Source organism: Myotis yumanensis, unplaced genomic scaffold (assembly GCF_028538775.1).
Source record: "Myotis yumanensis isolate MYYU_CA2020_CCGP unplaced genomic scaffold, mMyoYum1.0.hap1 SCAF_18, whole genome shotgun sequence".
Taxonomy (NCBI): domain Eukaryota; kingdom Metazoa; phylum Chordata; class Mammalia; order Chiroptera; family Vespertilionidae; genus Myotis; species Myotis yumanensis.
The window spans coordinates 35,246,387-35,273,188 of NW_027223769.1; the positions used below are offsets into that span (position 1 = coordinate 35,246,387).

The 26,802-nt window shown below is 52.0% G+C and overlaps 1 protein-coding gene across 2 annotated transcripts; it reads left to right on the forward strand.

Annotated features, from left to right (window-relative positions):
• The first annotated feature begins 190 nt into the window (after positions 1-190).
• Positions 191-23,553, forward strand: LOC138997127 (liver carboxylesterase 1-like). 2 transcript variants are annotated; one of them, XM_070398580.1, is made up of 14 exons: positions 191-326; positions 4,617-4,821; positions 6,269-6,413; positions 7,656-7,789; positions 10,478-10,631; positions 12,312-12,416; positions 14,299-14,403; positions 16,697-16,735; positions 18,459-18,599; positions 20,054-20,134; positions 20,481-20,628; positions 21,800-21,931; positions 22,847-22,919; positions 23,197-23,553. In XM_070398580.1, exons 1-14 carry the CDS (start codon positions 275-277, stop codon positions 23,378-23,380), a joined length of 1,698 nt encoding a protein of 565 aa, XP_070254681.1. In that variant the 5' UTR covers positions 191-274; the 3' UTR covers positions 23,381-23,553. The 2 variants fall into 2 exon arrangements, with proteins under 2 accessions (XP_070254681.1, XP_070254682.1); XM_070398581.1 differs by having other exon boundaries at positions 6,323-6,413.
• The last annotated feature ends 3,249 nt before the right edge of the window (positions 23,554-26,802 follow it).

Here is a 26,802-nt window from a genome sequence, read left to right on the forward strand (position 1 = left end):
AACAAGTTGTTTGACAATCAGGTAACCTGAGAGCTGTGTCCAGGCTGTTTAGGGGAAAGAGGGTCAACTCTGGGTGGGCGTGGCCTGGAGGCCCTGGCTGTGCCCTGAGCAGCCCTTTGGGAGACCAGGAGCTTCTGTGTTGCTTCCTGATGAGGCCATAGGGCGGCAGTGGGGCGGGAGCTGCTGACAGGGAGCTGAGGGGCAAAGTTCACAGCCCCTGGAGGCAGAGGAGCTTGCAGGGAGACCTGTGGCCCTGGAGTGCTGTCCTCCCACGATGCGGTTCTTCACTCTGGTCCTGGGCTCCCTGGCTGCTTGCACAGTTTGGGGTGAGTCCTTCTGAAATACAAATAGCGGGGGGAGGGGGGCACATTTGGAAATCCGTGTCTGGTGCGAGGTGGGGGAGCTGCATACTGGGCAAACCCGTGACAGGTGCGGTTCCCAAACAGTGTGATGCGAGTGCCATCCCCGAGTCTGCAGCAGACCCAGGGGTGAGGGGCCGTGGAGACAGACCACCGCTCACCTCACCCCTGTGGACGGAGACCTGCAGGAGCTCGTCTGTTTCTCCTGCTCATTGGTCCAGATGTGGCCAAATCGTGGAGAGCGGCTTAGCAGCATATTAACATCGACTCCACGGGCATGTGTCCTTAGTCACGGCGCCTCCTTCTCTAAAATGTGTGATGATGGTACACCTCCCTGGGCAGGGGGCGGCGGGGGGGCGGCGGGGGGAGGGAAGGGGTTGTTCTCCTGAGGATGAAATGGGTTGTTTCTTTGGGGTTGGAGGAAGTGCCACGGAAGAATCCTTAAATAAAGGGGTTGTTTTAAAGTGTCCTGTATTGCCCTGACTGGTTTGGCTCAGTGGATAGAGCATTGGCCTGTGGACTGAAGGGTCCCAGGTTCGGCCAAGGGCACCAAAAAATAAAAATAAAAAAAGTGTCCTGTATTAATAGAAACTCCTGGAGGGCCAGCAGATCAGGAGCCACTTCATTGAGAAAATAGGTTGTTACTCCCAGTTTCCAAGAGGCAGAGGGGGCCCACCACCATGATGGCCTCAAGGCGAAGCAGCGGGTAGGTCCCAAGATGAAGGGAGGAGGTAGGGAGTGTGGCAAGAGTCTTGATGGTGGTTGCAGGTCAGGGCAAGCTATGCAAATAGCCAATTTCAGTGGCGGTTGGCAGGTAGGCAGGGATCTGGCCCTGGAGTGATGAGGGCAGGAAGATAGTGGCTGGGGCGTGGTAGCCCGAGAAAGAAGCTGTTGAGGGAGGGGGGCAGGGGTACAGACTGGCATGCTAGAAGGGCAATTTGATGACTATCTCTAGGAATTGGTTCACTCTAAGGGGGCAGGGGCAGTCCCTCCAGAGTCAGCCATACCTGGGATGTCAGTCAATGTATCAGAACAGAAAATAAAAGACATGGTGAGGATTTGTTTTATGGGATCGTTTCTCTTTCCTGGGTCTGGAGCTAAAACACAACTGAGGCCAAGATATTGTGTTCCGTTTGATTGAAAACTCTGTCTAAATAGTCCATTGAGCCCCACTGGGGCGGCTCAGTCGGTTGAGTATCGTCCTGTGCACTGAAAGGTTGCAGGTTTGATACCCAGTCAGGGCACATACCTGGGTTGTGGGTTCAATCCCAGGTCAGGGCGTGTATAGGAGGCAACCGATTGATGTTTCTCACATTGATGTTTCCTTTCTTTCCTCCCTCCCTGCCTCCCTTCCTTTCTCCAAACATGTTGTCAGGTGAGGATTGAAAAAATTGAATCAGTAGTCAATTGAACCAGGACCTTGTTCCTAAGACTGCTGGATGCTGACCAGTAGTTCTGTGTGCTACATCAAGCATGTCCAACTCACAGCCCATCAGTCACGAGTTTGACATGCTTGGGCTACATGATCAAGCAAGGGAGAGGGAAGTTGAATGAGTCAGGGTGCTGGGTAAGGCCAGTTAGAATCAAAGGGAAAAAAAAGTCCAGCCCTAGCCAGTTTGGATCAGTGGATAGAGCATCGGCCTGTGGACTGAAGGATCCTGGGTTCGATCCCAGTCAAGGGCACATGCCCAGGTTGCGGGCTTGATCCCCAGTGAGGGGTGTGTAGGAGGCAGCTGATCAGTTATTCCCTATCATCATTGATGTTTTTCTCTCCCTTCCTCTCTGAAATCAATAAAACTATATTTAAATATATTAAAAGAAAATAAAGGCCAGATTAAAGAAAATACAGTTTCTGCATGGGGCCTCTCATGACATCTACCTCCTTTCTTCTTCCTTCTTCCTTCCTGACAGCCCAGGCCCCATCTAGACTTTCTTTCTTTCTGGTGGCATGCACTCTGAGAGGCCCAAAACTAAGTGTCAGGGCAGAGTAAGAAAGGAGCCAAGTTAGGAGTGGCGCATTCCCTCACTGCTGCCACCTCCTGGCAAGGCCATCCAGTTTCCCTCTTTAGAAAGTCCATTCTTGGCTGCCTCCATTTCCTCCATGGTTTCTCATCTGTAAAATGGGCAGACTACTGCCTACCTGGCAAGGCTCTGGGGAAGATTCAGTGCACCAGGATGCCCATCTGATACATAGGAAATGCCCAACATGAAAACATGACCTATAACATACATGGGAACGGCCACTGTTACCATTACTGCGTAGGTCTCCCAACCCAATCACCCTCTTTTTCACCCTGGCAAACTGGGCTACTGGGCTCTTCATGTCTCTTGAAGGTTATCATTGACTTCCTAAAGGCCAGGCTCTTACCAAGTCTGGTTTCTTCTCAGACATCACCCTCCTTCCCCTCTTTGAAGCACTTGGCACGCGTGGCAGCTTTCTCCCGTGGCCTCCATGCTCTCACCTCCACCCTGCACCCACCACGGTGCCCGCCTCCCGCCACTGTGTCTCAGCCACAGCTTCCCCTGTGCGTTCTCTGCAATGTTTTCTCTTCTCTCTCCCACCGGCCTCCTCAGTGATGTCACACACAGCATCACCTTCAGGGAGATGATTCTACTCGGCCCGCTCACCTGGCCTCCTCCGGTCTTGAAGGGCTCACTTCCTATGGTGTCTTCTCACCCAGTATTTCATTGACTTCTCTCCTGCACCTGTCTGAAACGGAACTCGGGGTCGGAGCAGGTCTTTCATCTTCTTTCCTTTCTGTGTCCCCCACATCTGATCAGGGGCCACGCCCTTCTGCAACATTCCTCATAGACATCACTGTATTTATTCATAAAAATCCTGCTAATTATACAATGGAATCTATGCTCAGTGCAGAAAACTTGGAAAACACATAGAAAAACCATCACCTGCAGCGACACCACTCCCTGATAGCTTGAGGCTCACGCTTCCAAGGAAGTCCGTCTCGATGCTCATTGTAATCATTAGCCACCACAACCAAGGAGAACAACCTAAATGGCCCACTAATATGCGATTGGCTATTCATGACCAGAGAGGTGGGTGCTGTGTGTAACATGCCTTTGCATAACAGTGTCTCCAGTGTCACTGGGGAGTTTTCTAATCCGGATTTGATTTACTCTTTTTGTTGTTGTTGCTGTTGTTCTGGCCACACACTTTGAGGGAGATGTTGGCCTTTTGTCAGACCTGCAGGGGAGCCATTGGAGGCTGAGAGGCTAGGAACCATTTCCGAAGGGGAATGTTTGAACGCACTGCAGCTGCGGGGATGGGCAAGAGGAGATGGGAGGATGGGCCCATCCTGGCTGCAAGTTCAGGATGGTCCATGGCAGGTAGAATCAGGGCTGATACAGAGGCTGCAGGAGGTGAATTCAGCCCAGTGAGGACGGACTCTCTCCCCGCTCGGTGTCCCTGCTCAGAGCCACCAGAACCTCGTCACGCCAACCGTGCTGCTCTCACGTTCTCCAGAATATTCACGGCTGCTCTGCTCATGGACCCACTGTGTAAAGCCCAGACCCCTAGCCTGGCACCCGAGGCCCTGACAGACATGAAGCTTCTCATTCCAGGATAATTTTCCACTCCCCTTAGATCGCTCTGGCCCAATGAGTCATTCTCTCTTCTTTGGGCAGGTCTTGCATTGTGGTGTCTCTCCCCCCACGCCCACCCCGCCCCACCCCAATCCATCTCCCCTTGTTCAGTCTTCCCCACAAGTCCTAGCACCAAGAGCACTGCCTCCATGAGGCCTCCAATCAGAAGGCCTTGCTCCCTCTTCTGCTCCTGTAACTCCTAACGGATACCTCTCTCATGACACCCACCCCTTCCTTCTTCCTTCCCAGCAGTAGGGTCCAGTGTGTATGTGGCTCATTCCCCCTGCAAGGTCCAGGCTGCTAAGAAGAGGGGCTGCCTGTTGCTCCCCCTTTCCTCCTGCAGCTCAGCACCAGCACCTCAATGGAAAATGGTTTCCAGAGGCTCCTAAGCATGGAAACCATATGTCCTGTCCACGCCCAGCAGCTCTCCTTGCATTGATGTTGTACTTGATGCTGTGATTCCTCCAATTCCCACAGGCTCCTTAGGACCCTATGAGTTAGGAAGGCCGGTTCACCTCCTCTCTTTTTGACGTAAGAAGAAATGGAGGCCTAGGAGTTGAGGGGACTCTTTCAGGGTCACCTGGGGCAAGACCCACCTGGAGTCCAGTTCCAACCTATGACCGCGGGCGTGTCCTCATTTCCTCTCCATGCCCACAGGGCACCCACCTTCGCCCCCTGTGGTGGACACTGTGCAGGGCCAGGTCCTGGGGGAGTATGTCAGTCTAGAAGGCTTTGCACAGCCCGTGGCCGTTTTCCTGGGAGTCCCCTTTGCCAAGCCGCCGCTCGGACCCCTGAGGTTTGCTCCTCCACAGCCTGCAGAGCCATGGACCTTCGTGAAGAACACCACCTCCTACCCTCCTATGTAAGTGTTGGCATCTTTTAGTGGAACCTTTGCCTCAAAGGGTTGTGGGAAAGCACCAAGGCACGCCTTTGAGTGCCTTCTCCATTGTTCTGGATCCTTAAGATACGGTAGATCCTTAAAAACATTCCAGCCCAGCCCGCGTTGCTCAGTGGTTGAGCGTCAACCTATGAACCAGGAAGTCACGGTTTGATTCCGGGTCAGGGCACATGTCTGAGTTATGGGCTCGATCCCCAGTATGGGGTGTGCATGATGCAGCTGATCAATGATTCTCTCTCATCCTTGATGTTTCTATCTATCTCTCCCTCTTCCCTCCTCTGAAATCAATAAAAGTATATTTGTAAACAACAAGAACAAATCCCCGAACTCCCACAGCATGCTAGCACCCATATCCAACAAGTATTTATTGAGCACCTTCTGTGTGCCAGGCATGTTCTAGGTTCCTGGGCTCCATTAGTGAAGGAAATAGATATTCCTACCTTCATGGAGCTTGTGCTTCAGCTGGGAGAGATAGATGATAACAATATGCAAATTAATACATATATTATGTAATAAGTTAGAATAGGATATGTACTTTGGAAAAAAAATTTTTTTAAATTAAGCTGCTAATGGGAATCAGAGGTACTGACTCTATTTATTCTCCTGACTTGGACTTTGCTATATTTGGAGAGTCAGGTGAGCCAGCAGGTGTGTGGGTGGGAGTGCTTTGGGGTGTGGACCTGGCAAGTTCTCAGTTCCCCGGTGTGTCTAGTTACCTGGTCACAAGGAGTAGTGAATGCCTGACTCCCTGGGAGGACTTGCCAGTTGTCATCTGTGCCGGCTGCTCACAGTCTGTTATTAGGGCAAGCAACAGCACTTGGCTGGGACGGATGGGTCTGTGATAGACTCTTAGCATGTCAGGGGTGCAAGGCTTCCAGAAACCACTCCCCTCACTCAGACCTGGCAGATGGGGGCCCAGAGCAAGGAAGGGATTCACTCAGGGTCACCTCGGAAACCAGGGGCGGCAGCAGTTCTCCTGATGTCACCCTGCAAATATTAGACCCCTGAGCTGTCACAGGCCCCACACGTCTCCTGTGGACTCAACCACCTGGTTTACCTGGTGGAGGCACACGGCCCCACTGCACCCTCTGTGGGAGCCCAGCCCAGAGCTGGGCTGTGTCCAGGGTGAGCAGGACGACCATCACCCAGGTGGGCAGTAGCTAGGCAGCCTCCTGTCCTTGATCTGGTGCATCCGAAATTGCCAGGACAAGGAGAGGAGCCAGGCCTTCTCGCTATACATGATGCTGGGAGGCTTTAGTGAGCCCCAGGGCCCCCGCTCATGGCTTCCTACCCACTCAACATCTTCTCTCTGGTAAGAGCAGCTTTGCACAGGCACAGAGCTCCCAGGCCATGCCTCTGTGTGCAGCTTCGGCTGAACCTGAGTATATTTCTCTGCCCCTCCACACCCCAGGTGCTCCCAAGATGCCATGTCAGCCCAGGTGCTCTCAGAGTTTTTTTCCATCAGAAAGGAGAACATTCCTCTCAAGTTCTCTGAAGACTGCCTTTACCTAAACATCTACACTCCCGCAGACTTGAAGAAGAAGAGCAGGCTGCCGGTAAGGTGTGCGTTCCATGTAGGAGGGATCTCGTGGTGTGGACTGGGGAGGAGGAAGGCAGCGTGGTGGGGGGAGTGGGGGGAGTATTCCAGCCACGGCTATTTCAGGGGCCCTGGGCTTTCTTTGCTCTCCCTGGCCAGGCCATGTGACTCCAGGAAACACACGTTTTCCATCCCTCAGTTTCCCCCAGCGATAGTCATGGTGCCTCCAGGGGACTTTGCTTTACATCTGTAACCTATCGTCAGTTCTTTCCACGTTCTCTCATGCGAACAGAGGGACAAGCGTGACTACTGATAGTTGCAAAGTTAGGCATCTGATTGCCAGAGAAGCTAAGGCATGCTTTCCAGTCAAGTTAGAGCTTGAAGGAACCTCACTGAGAAGGCAACACCCCAACCTCCCTTTACAGACAGAGAATCAGGGAAGGCGAGGCCACCCAGTCAGGTTGGCAGGACCAGGGCAAGGTTTCTCTGAAAAGTCGAGCCAATGGGTGGTGTTTGTCAGCCGCAAAGATGCTGCTCTGACCAGTGTCCCAGGGTGGCACAGAGGAGTGGAGGCAGAGCCGGGGGAGTCCAAGAAGCCGTGTCCTTTGTCTTTGCCTCAATATCTGAATGTTCTTGAGCTAATTTCCCTTCCTCATTGTCTTTGGCTGGGGCACTGTCCCAGTGAGGCAACATTTCCTCAATACACAGAGGCCCTGAGAGGGGCAGCCAGAAGGTGGGGGTGGGTCTGTTCGGGGCAGTCCTTGGGATGCAGAGGGAGGGATGTGAGGAAGAGATACCACTGGGGACAGGGGTGCTTCTTGAGATAGTCATTCACACACATGAGAGGACTTTAATTCACCGCACAGAGGTAACTAATGACGCTGAAATCCAAGGGCTTCCCAGGCAGAGTGTGCTGAGCGAGTGAAGGGCCCAGGAATGAGGATGATGAGAGTGTTTGGGAGAAGATGACCCTGTTGGCCTTGGCCTTTCCCGTGATGCTGTTCTCAGCATGAAAAGCCTTGGGAGCAGGCAGCACTGGGGCTGGAGAGACAGGCAGGGGCAGCCAAGTGCATGGGTGGGGGTGGCCTGGCCCCAGCTGGGGGAGTGGGGAGGAGAGCGATTGCCTGCCCCACGTTTGCTGGGGGCTGATGAGCTTCAGAGAACAGCCTCCTTGAGTCCTGATCAACCAGACAACCCTTGGAGGTCCTTCCCAGCTCTGCTTCCTATCTGTGACCTGTGTGGTTGCTTCCTTCCTGTCCAGGTGATGGTGTGGATCCACGGAGGAGGTCTGGTGGTGGGCGGGGCATCAACCTATGACGGGCTGGCCCTCTCTGCCCATGAAAACGTGGTGGTGGTGATCATTCAGTACCGCCTGGGCCTCTGGGGATTCTTCAGGTAAGATATTGGACTCCGCACAGCACATGGGCCCCTGAAGTGAGGGTGGCAGGACCCAGCTCTGGTCATGTCATGTCAGTTCCCCAGAAAGGCGTCCAAATCCCTTCATAATTGGGCTCCACACACCGTCTCATTTCCCAACCACACTCGTCCACCTGCCTCTGAGCTTTTGCGTGTGCTCTTCCCTCTGCCTGGAATGCTTGTTCTACTTGACCCACTCCTGTGCATCCCATAAGGCCCAACTCAAACGTTCCCGCCTCTGAAATGCTCACCTCCTTTTGACCTGTGCTGCCACAGCACACGGCACACCTCTGGAATGACAGCAGCACAGCAGTTAGAGCTGCAGGTTCAACACCTCACCTCTCATGGGAAAGGAGGGAAGGGCAGACTTGGGCGGGAGCTTGGTGAATGCTTCTGGGTGATGGAACGTGTGGCTGGAGCTGGGAGGTGTCAGAGCATCTGATTCCAAAGGCCAACCCTCCCAGGAGGAATGTCAGGGTCACTCGCCCCATTTGCTTCCGCATTTGGCACGTGCAGGAGCCAAGGCTAGAGTCTTCTCCATGGAGTCTCTATGGAACAGGAACCAGGGTTCCTTAGGGCAGAGTTACTGGTAGGTTTTCTCAATGCACTGGTCCCAGGACTTTGGATCCTGTGATGGCTGATGGCCAGTTTGGAGGTGGGGTGGACACTCACTGGAAAGACCTATAGGGCTGGAGGAGGGTTATAGGGGAGTCATGTCCCAGGATGCAACGGCTTCATTGAGACTCTTCATCTATTTCACGCCCTCCCCTCCCCGCACCCCTCCCCCCCCCCCCGCCCCGGCCCATTTCTCTGCTCCCTGTTCCATTAAAACTGATCCATCAGCTCTCCACGGCTTCTTTCCTTCCAGTCATTCCTCTCCCCACAGCAGTCAGGTTTCTACTCAGACCACACCACTGGACTGTTCTGGTGGAGGTCTCCAATGACACACTAGCGCTGGGCCCAGCCTTGGCAACATCCAAACATCACCCCTCACACCTCTTTCAAATACTTCCTTCTCTTGGCTGCATGTTCTACATTCACACTTTTGTTTACTGGACCCTGGGGCCTTTGCACGTGCTATTTTTGTCACCTGGAATTCCTTTCTTTGGGTATTTGCAAGGTTCTTGTGCTCATTCATTCAGATCTCTACTCAGATGCGGCTGCCTCCGAGAGGCCTTCCCTAGACATCTGATCTGAAATAAGACCCCACTGCCCCACCCCTGCCTTTTCCCTGACCCTGTTTTTTTTCACCCTGAGAGCATTTTCACTAACTGGTGTTATATTTTTAAAAATATATATTTTATTGATTTTTTACAGAGAGGAAGGGAGAGGGATAGAGAGTTAGAAACATCGATGAAAGAGAAACATCGATTAGCTGCCTCCTGCACATCTACCCCCAGGGATGTGCCCGCAACCCAGGCACATGCCCTTTACCGGAATCGAACCCGGGACCTTTCAGTCCACAGGCCGACGCTCTATCCACTGAGCCAAACCGGTTTCAGCAATATATTCTTACTAGTAGCCTGGTACACGAAAGTCGTGCACATTAAAATTGAATTAATTGCCCTAACCGGTTTGGCTCAATGGATAGAGCATCGGCCTGTGGACTCAAGGGTCCTGGGTTCAATTCCAGTCAAGGGCATGTACCTTGGTTTCGGGCACATCCCCAGTGGGGAGTGTTCAGGAGACAGCTGATCAATGTTTCTCTCTCATCGGTGTTTCTAATTCTCTATTCTGTTGCCAGAGGTACTTTGGCTTCAGAGGTACTTTGTTCCAATAGTTGGTCTTTAAACATATTCTCTCCTCCCTGCAGTCAGGGGCCAGGGTGCAGGTGAATAGGATTGCTAGCTGGCAGGCCCCTGACAGCAAACTGGCCACTTGTTGATTCTGAGGAAAGAGGCTCCCTCCTCCCTGCTGTCAGGGTCCGGGGTGCAGGAGAATGGGGTTCCTGGCTGGCAGGGCACTGACAGCAAGCTATCCAACACCGGATTCTGTGAGGAATGGGGCTCCCTACTTTCTACTGTCAGGGTCTGGTTTGAAGGTCGGCCGTGCCCCCTGTTGGGCCAGACCCAGAGTTCTACCACGCCATGGCCTCCACCTCAGCAACCCAGGACTGACTGCTGCTGGGTGCTCCTGGTGCTCTAAGGGAGGTTTCTTCCCTCAGACCACACGGGAAACAGCTGGGGAGGGAGAAGCCCTTGGCAAATGGACCCAGGATTCAGTGGGTCCATGCTCCAAGGGCGGGTTCCTGCCTCAAACCCCACCCTCACCAGAAACAGCTCCTGGAAATAGTTCGGGGGAGGTTGCAGCCGTTGCCAAGACAACCCCTGCAGGACTGACTTCTTTCAGCTTGGTCGCAAGACCGAGTTGTGATGACCTTAACCCAGGGTTTTTATATAAGTAGATATGTACCTGTTTATTTGTTGATGATCTGTAGTGTGAGCTCCGTATAGTTAGAGATTTTGCCTATTTTGCTTCGGGCTCTTAGAACATATCATATACTCAGTAAGTACATGCCAGATGAATGAATGGAGAGCTAAACAAACAATGCTACACCTGTGAGTCTGGGCTGTGGAGGACTCACCTAGAGCCTCCAGCCCAAGCTATGGTCCTGGGAATCCAGCCATGATGACTCTACCTCCCCTCCCCCCATTCTCTTACCCACAGCACAGGGGATGAACACAGCCGGGGTAACTGGGGTCACTTAGACCAGCTGGCCGCGCTGCGCTGGGTCCAGGAGAACATTGCCAACTTTGGAGGGGACCCAGGCTCCGTGACCATCTTCGGAGAGTCTGCAGGAGGTGAAAGTGTCTCTGTTCTTGTAAGTGTTTCTGGCCCCGATGTGGCTTCGGATGGACTCCCTGGGAGACCCGCTGACCATTATTAACAAGACCTGGGTTCAAGGCTGACACTACTCTGCACAGAGCAGACAGTGGAAAGCTAATGGCCCCACTCTCCCCTGGGAGCTCAGGGCTCCGCTAGCATCCTGGGGCCATAATCATCTCCAGCCCCGGCCTGCAACATTCCTCCTGACTTGGTTGAGTTCCTAATCCCTTCTCCATGAGGACTCTCCTCACTTCTCCTGGGGAGCAGGGGTGGGTATAAATTATGAAGAAGAGGAGGCATCTATGAGAGTTGGGCCAAGTTTCGCTGTTTGGCCTTATGCCAGATCCACATGTCAGGAGGCCATGAGCACTCACTAAGAACAGGGGGTCTTGTGGTTTGTCCACGCCCACGAAGGAGGACAGCAGTCTCTGTGAACACAGGAGGGAGCTGGGCTGGGGTAAGCAAGTGAGAGAGGGAGGGGAGGGGAGGGGGGTGTAGGGGTAGGGATGGGACAGGGGACACAGACACACCTGGGAGCCTGGTGTGGGAGATGGGGCTGGAGAGGACATGGAGAGAATCAAAGACTGAGAACCAGATGAGAAGGTGCTGGGAGCTGCCAGAACCCCTCCAGCTGCCTCACAGCTGAGCAGAGTGTCTGTGCTGCTACCATATTTTAAAACACATTTGCTTTCATAGTTAAATACTCAGAGGAAACTTTTATATTTTTTGAAGTGGAGAAAGAGGAGAAGTACAGATAAGCCCAAAGAAGAAAAGCCGGTCACCTACAATGTTATTACCCAGGGATCGTCACCATGGACATGTTGACACTAATTTTTCTAGTGTTGTTTTTTTTTTTTTTTTTAAATATATTTTATTGATTTTTTTACAGAGAGGAAGGGAGAGAGATAGAGAGTTAGAAACATTGATGAGAGAGAAACATCGATCAGCTGCCTCCTGCACATCTCCCACTGGGGACGTGCCTGCAACCCAGGCACATGCCCTTGACTGGAATCTAACCTGGGACCCCTCAGTCCGCAGGCCGACGCTCTATCCACTGAGCCAAACCGGTCTCAGCTCTAGTGTTGTTTTTGATGACTGACCCTTTCATCCATCCATCTATCCATCTATCTATCATTTATCTATGATTTTTTACATTAAAAAAAGTCCTTAACATCACAATCTAACATGAATATTTTCCTAACCATGAAGTGCTCTCTCATAATTTTATTTTTATAGTATTCCATGGTAAGAATTAAAAAGTAGCTTATTCACTGCCCGCGTTCCCCATCATGAGCAGCACGGGCACCCCTAGACACCATCGTGTGCCTCCAGGATCACTTTCCTGAGGGTGAGTTCTTAGGAATGGAAATGTAGACTCAGAACTCTGTCTTGAAAGTGTTTCCAGAAATTGCCAAACTCTCTTTCAGATCTTTTGATGTGTACAGTCGGCGCTTGCCACACACTTCCTATTGTGTTCTTCGCTCTGTGCCCTTGGCTCTTACCAGCTGAGGTTTTCTTACAGAAACAGGGCCTCAGGGTCAGCCTGGGGAACAGGCCAGGCGGGGCCCTGTTATGTCCACTGAGCCCAGGGGAATGGGCCAGGATGGAGCTAGGGAAGCTCTTGAAGAACCCTCCCCGTGAGCCTCAACTCTCTTCGTCTCCACTCCTCTCCCAGGTGTTATCTCCCCTGGCCAAGAATCTCTTCCACCGGGCCATCTCTGAGAGTGGTGTGTTCCTCACCTCTGGCCTGGTCAAGAAGGACACCAAGGCCACAGCTCAGGTAGGTCTCATGCTGGGCAGCCCTTACCCCCTTTGCTTTGCTCCCCTGGAGTCCTCGGGGGCCTGCATTGCCATGGGATTCAGCTGGCGTGCCCAGATCATCCCAGAAGAATGGCTGAGTGGAGGAGCAAGGAGACACCTCACCCTCCCAGTTTTACTTCTGAGCAAACTGGGCCAGAGAGCAGAGGCCCCTCACCGAGGTCAGCAAGGCATCAGGGCAGAGCGGGGACTCAGGCTCCTGATGACCACACTCCCTAGAGCCGGGCCGAGCGTGGGGAGTGGACTGTCACCACGTGTCATCTCTCGGAGGGCCTGAGTTCTGGGGACCCCGCCCCTGGCTACATATGGGCCTGGAGTGGTTTCTCCCTGAGGGGCCTTGTGACTAGGCTGGGTTCCTGGAGATTTATTTGTCAATTCATTTGTTGCCTCAACAAATAATTTTTAAAAATATACATATTTTTTATTGATGTCAGAGATGAAGAGAGAGAGAGAGAGAGAGAGATGGAAACATCAATGATGATAGAGAATCATTGATCTGCTACCTTCTGCAGGACCCACACTGGGGATCGAGCCTACAGCCAGGCATGTGACCTCCTGGTTCATAGGTTGATGCTCAACCACTGAGCCATACTGGCCAGTCAACAAATAATTTTGATACAGTCGGACACCTAGCAGCCTTGTGAGGCCTCCATTCTAATGGAGGAGACGGAGTAGCGACTACATAATCACACAGTTATACAATGTCAGCCATGGCAGGAGCAGGAAGGAGAGGTACTTAACATCATGACAGAATTTAAAAGGAGCTCTTAGTCCAGGGTGCAGGGGGAAAGGCTCCCTGAAGAAAGTGATCACTAACGTGCAATCCTCAGGATGAGCATAACCTGCTTGGTGAGAAATGAATGTCCGAGGAAGCAGGAGCGATGTGTGCAAATGTCCTGTGGCAGGAGGAAGTGCCAGAGAGAGAGAGAGAGAGAGAGAGAGAGAGAGAGAGAGAGAGGCTGATGATGCCAGAGCAGAAAGAGCAGAGGGAACCTGGAGTGAGCTGAGGTTGGGGACATTGGCAGGGGCCCTGCTGCCTGGGACCCCGGGGAAGAATTTGTCTTTATCTGGAGACTGTTAGGGATCCAAAGAAGGGAGTGAAATCTGGGGTGGGTTGGCGGGGGGGGTAGGAGGGGCGTCCCCTGATGAGAATCATTTCGTGGCTCAAGGGGGGGCAGCCGAGAATTTTGAGAAGGTTTTCCAGAACTCTATGGTTGTAAACAACAGAAGTCCACTTGGCCAGGCTTAAGTCAGGAAAGGGGGGATTTGTTGAGAGGAAACAGGTGGCAGAGATGGGGCAGATTCTGCTGTCACCCAGGAACTAGAAATTGGCCAATGAAGGGAATTTAAGACTTTTTATTCTTCATAGCACCTTCCCCCGAGCTCCCCTTAATGTACGCTCTCCACACCCACCATGGAAGAGCCTGCTTTCTTCTCTCTGTGTCAACTTCTCCTCTGGCCGCACTGTGCACGATTCACTAGATAGAGGCCAAAGGCTAGTAAGAGGATGAGCCGAGATTTGAAACCAGACACTGGGATTCTGGACGCCATGCCCTAAAGCCCACTCCATGCTGTCCCTCTGCAGACATCCGGCTTTGTGAGCCTTTGGCCCATTTTAAGAGAGAGAAGGATACTGGCACAGATGGAGCGGAATTGGCATGACTGAGGCCCAGGGCCCACGCCTGCTGGTCCAGAGAAATGTCTGCAAACCTCCCCCCCTCCCAGCCCCCCACGCTCCCCCTCCTCTCCCGCTGCCTTTAGAAGTTAAGGTTGGGATGGAACATCGACTGGTTGACAGGAGGGACTCGGCTCTTGAATGCTGCTGTCCCCTGTGATTTGTGCAGCAAATCGCCACCTTTGCCGGCTGTCAAACCACCACCTCGGCGGTCATGGTGCACTGCCTGCGCCAGAAGTCGGAGGAGGAGCTCCTGGAGACTTCACTGAAGATGGTAGGTGCCTCCCTTCTCATCCCACAAAGGACCCCCCACCCCTTCCAGCCCTCGGAACTTGGCCCCAGGCTTTATCATCTCAGCTGCCCCCTTGTCCCAGAAACACTGCCTGGGACAGGGTCTGTCCTCTCTGGAGTAATGGCACCCCTCAACCTAAATAGGGAATTTCTTTTCTTCTCTTTTATTATGAAATACCTGAAATGTTAGCAAAGTCAAAAACTAACATAATGATCAGTAATCCTCCAGCTCGGTCAAAATGTACTGTAGTGCCATTCTTGTTTTCAGAGATATTTTTTAAAGAAATTAGACACTATTTACTCCTAGAGGTAACTACCATCCTGAATTTGGGGAAGGGGGATATCAAGAACAAAGATTTCAGAAAGGTTGTCAAAATGTTTCTTGGTTAATTTAGAAATGATCAGTTATGACCCAGTGGTGGTCCAAGTTTCTAGATTCTTTGAGACCCTGCCTCAGTTGTGATCCTAGGCTAACCATCCATCCATTCATCGTCGTATTATCTATCTATCCCTCCACAAATATATCCAATTCATCAATATGCTTTTCTCATCCTAATATCAATCTATCTATAACTTTCATTTATCTACTGTTAATCGCTCACGCATCATCCAGCCACCATATATCTTTACTTCACCATTCATTCCTCTAAAATCAATGATCCATTTATCGTGTATATACTAGTTATCACCCATTTATCCACTCAAACATCCAATGCACACATATTCCATGTATTGACCAAATCCATCCATTTATCCATCCATCAGTCTGTTTATCCATCAGTCCGTCCATCCATACATCCATCGGCCCGCTAGTGTGGTGGGAGTACTGGATCATTCATTATAATCAGTAGGGATAACTCACAGAGAAGGTGACATTTGAGGACTGAAGGGTGTCTATGGCATGGGTCATTACAGGGAAGCTACAGTGGGACAGACACTCAGAGAATACAGCATCTAGGGCCAATGGGAACTCCTCCCTTTTGTGCAGGGATGGGGTGGGTGTGAACCAAAAAGTAACCTGAGTCGCCAGACTTGCTGTTTGGACCCTATGGGCTTCAGGAAACATTCCTGGGCACCCAGGGCAGGCCTCTTGCATGTAACTCCACTCAGACTCCATGGGTTGAACCCAGGGCAGCCTTAGGGCTTGGGTTCCGGTTTCTCAGACTCAAAAAAGGTGACCAGTGTTTTGAAGGAATTAAAACACAGCTGTTTCCTGAAGCCTGGAAAGAGACACATTTATTCCACGTGGCACAAGAGGACCCAGCTTGTAAGGTTCCAAAGGGAGGACTGGTCACTTGGGGAAAACTCAGAGAACCCATGTTACCCTTCTGAGACTTTCTGGGATCATGAGAAGTCTCTCCCTGTTTATCCACTCTCCCAACACACACAGGCACACCATAAACAGCCGGCCTGTAGAACTACAGCCCATAATGAAGGGACCCTACTGGTTAGTTTCTACCTACTAGTCAGCTACCTTGTAGCATGACAACCAGCGCAATAGTGGTGAGCATACACAGAGAGAACCATGGGGTGGGGTGAGTTTTAGTGAGGTTACGTGAGTGAGAACTTTCCGATGCAAGATGGGAAAACTCTTTGCAAAGAGTCTTCAGCAGAAAAAGGAATGTGTTGTCACACAATTTTCAGGTGAGTGAAAAGTTCAGGAGTAGATGGCTTCAGGCATGGCTGGACCCAGACACACATGGATTATTAGGAATCTGTCTCTAGCCCTCAACCTATACCTCTTAGCGTTGGTTTACTCTCAGGCAGGTTGGTCCTCTGGGGAGGTTCAAGGCAACGGCAGCACTCTAGTCTAGACATATATCTGATCTGCTTAGAAACCCCCTTTCCCAATAATTCTAGCAAGAGTTTTGGGGTAAAGTCTATTGGCCTGACATGGGCACCGTGCCAATCCATGAGCTAATCTCTGTGGTCAGGAAGATGGAGCACCCAGGTCTTCTATAGATGTCTGGACTCAAGGAATGAGGATGAGGGAGGCCCCCTTGAAAAACCGGGGTGCTGTTGCCTGGGGAACAAGAAGGGGAAATGGATGAGGGCAGTGCAGACACACACAACAGAAATCCTCCCCAGAGCTCACCTCCCCCACACACAGCTAGACCCTGAGCTCATGCCCAGGGGAGCCAATGCCCTGCCCACTTCCTCTTGGGCAGTCAGGGCGGCACCGGGAGGGAGGACCTAATACCTTTGGTGGCAGCTGACCAAGACCGGCTTTCTCCCAGGAAGCCTCTCACCCACATGCTCTGTCTTTGTTTTCACAGAATTTTTTGCGTCTTGATTTACATGGAGACCCCCGAGAGGTAAGGACCGTTGGTTTCTGGGTCACACGTTTCAAATCTTGACACCTTTAAGTTCCAGTTGAAGATGAATGAAAGACTTGTCCCTGTGGACGCATAGTAACTCCTTGTGTTTATATTGCTGAGGCCCAGAGAGGGGCAGTGACTTGCCTGGTAACACAACCAGGAGGACCAGATGTCGGACCGGAACCTTTTCCTATGACTCCTGGTCCAGTGCTCTTCGTCACTAACTCTGTGTCTCCTGGGCCCAGTCTATACCCTCCCTCCCTCCCTCCCTTCCTTCCTCCCTTCCTTCCTTCCTCCCTTCCTTCCTTCCTTCCTTCCTTCCTTCCTTCCTTCCTTCCTTCCTTCCTTCCTTCTTCCCTCCCTCCCTCCCTCCCTCCCTCCCTCCCTCCCTCCCTTCCTCCTTTTCTTTCTCTCTTTCTGTAGTAGTTTTTAAAAAAGATATATGTTTTTATTGATTTCAGAGAAGAAGGGAGAGGGAGAGAGAGATAGAAGCATCAGTGATGAGAGAGAATCATTGATTGGCTGCCTCCTGCACACCCCACACTGGGGACTGAGCCTGCAACTTGGTCATGTGCCCTGTTTGGGAATCGATCTGTGACCTCCTGGTTCATAGGCCAACACTCAATCCCTGCGCCAGGCTGGCCAGGCTCTACATTTTTTCTTCTTTTTATTCTCTGCTCCCAGGGGAAGAAGGCTGCACTAGAAACTCCCACCTCAGGGAGAGGGAAGTAACTGCATCAGGGCTCTCAGGAGCCTGCACAGAGGAGCCCAGATCTCCTGGGAGGCTGCAGGGCTGATTAGCCACTGTGCAGGGTCACCAGGAAGGAGCCAGGAGCCTCAGTCCTGAGGACACTCCTCCCAGCCACGCAGGAAACTCCAACAGCATCTTCCCCCTCCCCTTCCTCCTTTCCTCCTACCTTCAAGAGGGCCACCAGGCTCCCATGCCTTTACCTCTGCAATGTCTCTCTGTCCTACCCCCTCTGCTTTCTCTCTGGGGACAGTAGCACTTACCCTAGAAGGTGTCTTGAGGATTGAATGAAATGCATTCAGTCATTCAGCAAAGATTTCCTTAACCCTGAGTACTATGTACCGGGGCCTGAGTTTTGAGCAAGGAGTGGGGATGGGTGGAGGTGGGGGAGGGATAGACTGGTAACATGGGCAAAGAAAGCAGATACAAGCCCCGGCCCTCTAGGAGTGAGGAGAGAGTACAATAAACACATAAAATATGGAGTGTGTCTGATGATGGCTAGTGTTATGGAGAAAAAGAAACTGGGAACTGGGGATGGAGTTTGCTGGTGGTTTGAGTGTAAACAGTGGGATTTGGGAGCCGTGGCTCCGGGTTCACTAACTCGGAGTCCACAGTGACTTTACAGAGCGTAACCACTGTGAATAATGAGAATTGACTTTCATAAGAGAGATACATATAGATAGACATAAACTTCAAGCTGAAAGTTTTATATAAAACACAAATATTAACATAATATATTTACATATTTCAATTTGAGGGAGATCCCCTCCATCACCTGCCCACTGCTAATCCCTTGGGGACCAGGTCTGCCCGCTGGGGTCACACACTTAGCTGCTTTGTTAGACCCTGAGCTCTGTGCCGATGCCCACAGGCACACAGGTGTGTGGTGCAGGCCGTGCTCAGATGAGCTGAGAGTAGGAGGTGGGTGTGAGCGGGGAGGGCAGCATGGACACTGTTATGTCCTCTTCCCAGAGCCAGCCCTTCCTGTCCTCTGTGGTTGATGGAGTGCTGCTGCCGAAGATGCCTGAGGAGCTTCTAGCTGAAAAGCAGCTCAACTCCGTTCCGTACATGGTCGGAATCAACCAGCAAGAGTTCGGATGGATTCTTCCTATGGTGAGCCTGTGTGGGCCTCTGAGACTCGCCTCCGCACCCATCCCACCAGCCTCCCCTCTCTGGTCACAGGATCTCTTCCTTCTCCAGACCTTTCCAACCCCCACCCCCGCCCCAACCCCACTCTGGGTCCAGGGCAGCTGTTCCCTCTGCACGATTTGACATTTCCATGGAAACCTTCCCTGGGATGGACCAACTGACACCTGGGTGGTGAAGCCCTGGGCCCCCTTTCTCCAAACTCTGATTCTCTCCAGTCTAAGAACCTTGGAAGGTCGGTGCCAGTAGAGAGAATTATTGTGCATATGGAGAAATTGAGCCCTGGGAAGGAGGAGAGCTCAGGAGTAAGCCCTGGGGCCCTGCAGCCTCTCCCCCTGGGCTCAATGCTTTCCAGTTTCTCCATAAATCCCCAGGCATGCTCTTTGTCATCCAATTAGAAAGAGTCAGAGGAGCTTCCTTCCTCTTGAGGTAAAATTTACTTCTAAATATTAGGAAAGGCTTCCCCTCTTGTTAAAGATAAAGCTGGATACTAGTGGAAGTGGTAGGAACAGGTTTGATTTAGTTATATTACTGCAGCAGGGCTAAGATCCAGTGTGAACTCCACTCAAACCCTGAAGTGCAAGCTTGCAGCTGTGTAAAGGCTCCTGTGCAGGGGGGTAGGGGGATGGCCATGAGACCAGGCACCTGGATTTGTGAAGTGGCACTTCTCTGGAGGAGAAGCACACCTCTCCTGTGTGTATGTCAGCAGGCAAGGGTGTCAGTTGCAGCGAGGTGCCCACTGAAGTTAGGGACCGGGAAAGAGAGCAGAGTTGTCCCCTTCATGTCTGTGTTTCAGAGGGACGGCTCCCAGGCCCTTGAGCGACAGCTTGGGTGGTAGATGTACAGTTCTAAGGGCAGAGACAGGCTTTGGCTGGAACAAACAGTGCCTTGTCCTGGCAGCACAGAGCCTTCTCAGGGGGCTGGGATCAGTCACCAAGGGACCCAGCCTATGCTGCTGGGAGCAGTGTTAGAGTTTAGTCAAGGATCTTAGAGCAGAGGTTTGGATGGGATGGTTGTGTGCAGAGCTGGTGTGCACTTCTCACCTGAGCCCCGTTTCAAAGGTTATGCCAAAGGACCGAAGCCATGATAACAGGATGGGGCTTCCTGGGTCATCTTAGATGCGTGGGGTATCTGTGAGATCTGTGTCATCCCCCAGGGCTCTGTCCTTCAACACTAGCTTGCATTATATTGCAGAGGCCTGAATCAGCTTCTTTTAACATTTACTTCATCATCTTCACTCTCCTTAAGTTTCTGGATATAAGTCCCTTTCATTCATTGGTTTTGCCCAGTTCATCAGAGTCCTTGCCCGTCAAGACATTACAAGCTGTCTCCCAGCTTGCACCGGTTTGGTTGTTTGGTCAGTTTGGTTCTTCCCGTTAGTTCCCAAATGAGTAATGACTGCTAACCTGTTGTTTTAACAGATGATGGGTTTCCCGATCTCTGAAGGCAAGCTGGACCAGAAGACGGCCTCGTCACTCTTATGGCAGGCCTACTCCTTCACTGTAAGGGTCTGGGGAATCCCTGGGATGGGCTGAGACCAATGGAGGGACAGGGGATTGCCCCAAGTCATTGAGCAATTAAATGGCAGAATGAAGACTGAGGCCAGAGGGTTTTCTTCCCACGTTGCCACTGGGGGAGGGCGGCTTTGCACAGGACTTGAGAGCATCACTGTGGACACTGGGGGAGGGAGGGTTTGCACAGGACTTGAGAGAATCACTGTGGACATGGGGCTTGGGCGGGATCGGGGGTGGGGAGTGCGGGAGGCTTTGCACAGCCTTGCTCACTGGCTGGAGAAGCCATGTTGCTCAACCGGGGTGGCAGCCCCTTTCACTCTTGGTTCCATTTCAGAACATCCCTGAGGCACTGATCCCAGCAGTCATTGAGAAGTATTTAGGAGGGACAGACGACCCTGTCAAAAAGCAAGACCGGTTCTTGGATTTGCTGGGAGATGTGGTATTTGGTGTCCCAGCTGTGACTGTGGCGCGTGGCCACCGTGGTGAGTCCCAGAGATTGGACAGGAAGGGACACCAAGCCCAGCCACTTTGCTGTCTGTCCTGCCCACCACTCAGCATAGACAGGCCTCCGAGGCTGGTTCCATGTGGCCTGGGGTGGGGTGCGGTCCTGTTTTGGTTTCTGCCAGAAGTGGACTCAGAAAAGGATCCAAATGCCACTAGTTTATTTGGAGGTGGTCCCAGGGACACCAGGAGAGGACTGGAGAATGGCTTGGGAAGGAGAGGGAGCCAGGCTTGCTGCACGGTCAAGCACGTGTGCCCCGTGGGCCCTGGAGCCGGTGCTCTGGAGCCCAGCAAAAGACGTGTCTCAGGGTCATCCTGAGCGACAAGGGTCCTGGGTACTTAGCCTCCAGCTACATCAGTCGTTGGTTAAAGGCTGTTCCCAAGGGGTGGCTCCTTCCCTAGGGCTCCGGCCTGCTGTACTTAGGGGCAGAGTGGTCTCTGCTGGCTGAAGACCTCAGGCCAAGAGCTCCAGACGCTGGATGTGAAGCCGGGCTGGCATGCCCAGAAGTAGGGATATGGTGAGGCACTGACAGCATCTGCCACCGGCGCTCCTCACCTGGAGGGATGGGGTCTGTGGGGCTGGATGGCTAATCTTGGAAGATGTGTCTTGGAAGATTCCCAAGATCAAAGCCAGTGGAGCTATGGGAGGAGTGAAACCAAGCATAGGATCAGGAGGATTGTCTGGGACCAGCAAAGCCCAAAGAGGGGAGAAATGGCAGGTGTGGGGACAGGTGTTCTGGAGAATGTCCATGTCTGTGGTCAGCTCTTGTTCATCCCTGTGTGTGTTGGGTCTACCCTGGAATTGACCCAGGGCTGTGTAGGTGGGGTGTGAGGTCAGCAATGGGTGAGCTCACCTAGAGAGGAGGTGTTCCTTCTGGATCCTTCCTTTTCTAGGGTCCCCCTTCACCTAGTCTGCCAGCCAGGACCCTTTTCAGCATCTCAGTTCTCCATGATGCGGATCCCTCACGTGCGGGACACTGTCCAGCACACCGCTGGCACTCACGTGGGCAGCTGCTGTTCATATTGTTGTTGTTTTGTGCTCAGGACCCAGGCGTGCCACTAATTCCCTGGGTGCTCAGGGACCCCGGAAGCCTTGACACGATGCAGGTGTGGAACGGGTATAATGAACGTGCGTCAATCATGTCTTCTCAGATGCTGGAGCCCCCACCTACATGTATGAGTTTCGGTATCGCCCAAGCTTCTCGGCAGTCATGAGGCCCAAGACGGTGATAGGGGACCATGGGGATGAAATCTTCTCAGTCTTCGGGGTTCCATTTTTAAAAGGTGATGGCCCTTGGAGGTAGGGGGGTCGGGGGTCAAGACTCGGTTTGGTGGCCTTGGGCAGGTTTCTTCTTTTCTCTGAGACTTCATTTCCCGAATTCACCGTGACAGGTTGAACGACAAAGGTCCCCCTCTCTCTTGCTCTGACGTGCACAGTGGGCATCAGTAAGACAGGGCCTGCTCACGGGCTAGAATGTCCCCAGTCAGGTCCCACTCACAAGGGTCTATCAGAATGTCAGAGTAAGGCTAGAATTATAAGGTGTTAACCTTCAATCAGGGCTAACATACATCCCTCTGTATATCAACCCAACTATCTATCTATCTAAAGCTCATATTTTAAAAAAATATAATATATTTAGGAATATGATCTTTTAGATACAACCTTTCTCTAAAAGATCATATTCCTAAATGTCTTTAATACCTTAACTATCAGCAGAGAAGGACGACTTGTGTGTGACCCACCTCAGGCCTGTTTGGGACACACCAGTGCCATATCCTCACTGGATGACTTCTTAGGGTCATTGCACTTCTGTTATTTTTCAGATCCAATGAAAATGTGAGTGGGTGGCTGAGATCCAAATCACACCCAGAAGGACAATCCTGGGAGCGGGTGGCTGTAGGGGAACCCCTGGGCGTGGCACTGCAACTCTGAAGAGGGAGGGTGGGGTGGGATGGGCGGGCAGAGCACACCAAGGCCTATGTGTTGACTGCAGCCCTGGGATGAGTTCTCCATCAGTACCTCCCCAGCTTCAAGTGCACACAGATGACCCAGTGTCCTCTTAAAACACAGCTTTCACCTCTGTGGGTCTGGAGTTGGGGCTCAGAATCTGAATTTTCAACAAGCACTCAAGTTGTGTGGCTGCTGCCGGCCCACGACCACACGTGGGGTAGCAAAGACTTTTCCTCTTCTTCCCTCAGAGGGCGCCTCTGAAGAGGAGATCAAACTCAGCAAGATGATGATGAAATTCTGGGCCAACTTTGCTAGGAATGGGTGAGCAGCCAGAGCAGGGCTGGCGAGGGGCAGGGCGTATCTGTTGGGAGGGGTAGCTTTTGACACTGATGGTCAAACTCCTGGCCCTGAGACCTGTGACATGAGAGCTCTCAAAGGGTCCGGCTTCCCAGGAGATGGGGAGGTCCCTGCCTCTGGAGGAGTCTGAGTCTTTTGGGAGAGATGAAGCTGGGGGTGGTGTCCCTGCAAATCTCTGGGAGTTGTTTGGACCACACAGTATCGTTGGGGCTTTTCTATTTGATGTTTTTTCTGTTCCCAGGAACCCCAACGGGGAGGGGCTGCCCCATTGGCCCCTGTATGACCAGAAGGAAGGGTACTTGCAGATTGGGGTCACCACCCAGGCTGCCCACAAGCTGAAAGATGAGGAAGTGGCGTTCTTCACCAAGCTCCTTGCCCAGGACACAGCCAGGACGTCACCCCAAACAGAGCATATTGAGCTGTGAGGGGGAGGCCCATCCAGCCTCCACGATCTGGGGGAACTTAGGGGTAATTCTACAGAAGGTGTTTATGGCCAAAAAGTTACCTTAGTGTCTGGTGGGAGTGGGCAGAGTCCACGAAGGGGGAGCATCTACACCTGTAGCCTTAATTTTGGAAATAATGTTCTTTCGGTGACCAAGTCAGTGTCTGTGTCTTGGGTTGGAGTCTACCCCATCCTCCTGGTGGATGGTTGGGACAGTCACACTATCACTCATCAGGGGCTTCTCTGATCTTCTCCATGGAGAAAGCCCTCAGGCAGAGTCACAGGTGCCCATAGAGTGAAGCCAGCAATGTGTGCGCGCGTGTGGTGTGTGTGTTTGTGTGTGTGTGTGTGTGTGTGTGTGTGTGTCTGTGTCGGGGGGGGCAGGCAGTGAGCATAGAGGGGACATGAGCCAAGCATTGGCAGTGTCTCCTACCGAACTCAAGCTAGAAGAGCAGCAAGGTGGCCACTTGACCACCTCTACATGTGGACACAGGGAGGCCCAGAGAGGGCAAGAACCTGGCTTCCAGTCACCCAGAGTCATTGTCTCAACTATTGGAGCCGAACTGAGGCCTCCTTCCCCTAAGATGGGGTTCTATCTATTGCATTGCCTGGCCATCCCCAGATGGACCCCCTCCGTTGGGGAAGGGTACTGTCCTCTTGACCACACTCTACCACCTGTCCCTCTGCACCTGCTTACAGCTGCTTTCCACGCTCCCCAAGTTCCAGGGAATGAAACCATTTCTTTCAGACATACATTGCCCCTCATTCCGGGTGCCGGGAGAGGCCCGAGGCTTTGAGCAGAGGCATGGAGAGGGGATGCCCATTGAGAACCCTCCATCTGGTGGTAGCCATCACACACAGCCCCCTGTGACAGATCCAACCTGTTCACAGCCCACATCTCCTTTCTGTCTTCTGACAAGCCAGGAGCAGGGAGGTGGTTATTTTGTTAGCCCTCACCCAAGGATATTTTTCCATTGATCTTTTATTTTTTTGAGAGAATGGAAGTTAGAGGGGGAGAGAGAGAAACATCGATGTGAAAGTGACACATCAATTGGTTGCCTCCCACACGTGCCCTGACCAGGGCAGAGGATCAAGCCTGCAACAGAGGTATGTGCCCTTGACGGGAATCAAACCGGGGACCCTTCACTCCATTGGCCCATGCTCTGTCCACTGAGCCAAGCTGCCTAGGGCAGGGAGGTTGGTTATCTTCATGAGATGGGGCTCAGTGGGAGGAATTCCCTCCCCAAGGTTACACAGCTGGAACAGCTGGTACCCGCAGGAACAGGAGTCTGTTTTCAGATCCTGGTGGCTGTAGCAATTCAGTCCTTGTGGCTGCCAGCTCAACTGTGCTCACCTGTACACTGGCACCAGGAATGCGAAGGAAGGTATGTTATCCAGTGACCAGAGGCTTGGCCGTTTGGCCATGGGCTCCTCAGGTCAGGACCAAGGTCAGATTCACTTTCATGGTCCCCCAGCAAGTGATTGGCAGTGGGAGTGAATGGATGAACTGATAGATGGCTGGTCGGTGGCTCGTCACAAGGTTGGAGCTGATGGCAGCCTTTAGGTTAATCTGGCGATTATACCTTTAAATGCTGTAATAATATAGTAACTGAAATTGTGTCTTCATAATAAATTTTCATATTCAAAGAATCTTCCCAGCAACCCTAGGCTCAAGAAAATTCAACTAGTAAGTGACAGATAAGTCCAGCTACATAATTTGTTGTGCAAAAATAAAACCACAAAAAAACACCCTTATTGTAAAAAATATTAAGATGGCGACAAGCAGAGTTCAAGCAACGGAGCATCCCTGTGTGACTGCTGGGTGTCACGCCTGTGAAGCTGGGGCCCGGGAGACAGACCTGAGACATGAACCTGGGCAGTCTGGCTCCAGAGCCTGAGTCCTTAAATGTGAAGCTATCCTTTCTTCCCACACTGGGCATGGATTAAAAATCCTTATCTGGTTCCCTGAGGTTCAATGAATTGGCTGCAGTAAGAGTGACCCTTGATCAAGCTGGTGCCTGGTCCCCTAACTGGTGGTCATGGTGGTGGACAAGGTGTCCCTGCCCTTATGTTACTAACCACCCACCATCCACTTTTTCCATTGGGTAACTTATTTTCACGTCTGTACTTTTGTAAATCAATTAGCGGTGTTATTACTTAAATGTCCACTAGGGGCCCGTTGCAGGAAGATTTCTGCAAGAATAGGGCTTCCTCAGGCCACTCCTGCAAGAATATAGCTTCAGAGAAGGGAACCAAGCCCACTGAGGAAGGCTTCACTCCCTTCTCCACTGCCTGGCTCCCTCCCGTCTCCACCGCCTAGCTCCCCTTCTCTGCCACCTTGGCTCCCTCCCTTAACCACAGAATTGGCTCCCGCCCTTACCCGCAGCATCAGCTCTCTCCCTTACCCGCCACATCGGCTCTCTCTCCCTTACCTGCCGCATCGGCTCTCTCCCTTCCCCGCTGCCTCAGCTCCCTCTCTTCCCCGCCACCTCGGCTCCCTCCCTTCCCTGCTGCATGGGCTCCCTCCTATGTCCGCCACCTCGGCTCCCTCCGGTGTGCTCTGCTTTGCCTCTCTCTGGTCTCTACCACCTCGCTCCCTCCCTTCTCCGCCACTTTGCTCCCTGCCATGTTCACTGCCTCAGCTCTGCTCCCGTCTCTGCTACCTCCGATCTGTCCCCTTCACCACCGCTTGGCTTCCTTCTGCAATGCTTGGCTCCTTCTACACTGTCTTCAGTCTTCACTGGGTGCCTGAATATGCAAATTAACCGCCATTTTTCTTGGGTTAATTTGCATAATCTGATTGGCTGGTGGGCGTAGTGAAGGTATGGTCAATTAGCATCTTTGTCTTTTATTAGTTTAGATATTCTCTTATGTTTGTCATCATTTTACTTTTTTTTAAAATGCAGTGACACACCTTCCCTGCTCACCTTTATTTGTGGCAAGTCATCCAGGTCTTCCACGTGTGGCCATGATGTAACATTTTCTTGTTGAATGAGTGTGTTTAAAGTAAAAGACACTGGAGGGAAATTGCTAATAATAGTACAGATGGTGAGCTGACATGGCAGATAATGGGATGTTAATATGAAAATAACTGAGGTTCCAGAAAAATGTCACAGAATTCTAGATCCACAGAATTTTGGTTTGGAGTGGATGGTACATGAGCCACCCACTGCCTCTCTTTCTCCACAAAGGGACCCCCAGGGTCACCCAGTGGGCCCCCCCACTCCTGGTCTGCCTGTGTCATGTTCTCCGCCACAAAGCCTATGCCGATTCATGCCATGATTAGTGGGCAAAGCCAAGTGAAAGGCACAGTAGGGCATGGCCTCACACTTGTCCAGTGCTTGCTTGTGTGCATGCTCACCATATATCTGTTGAGTAAATTGATGGAGATAGAGGGTTTGGGGG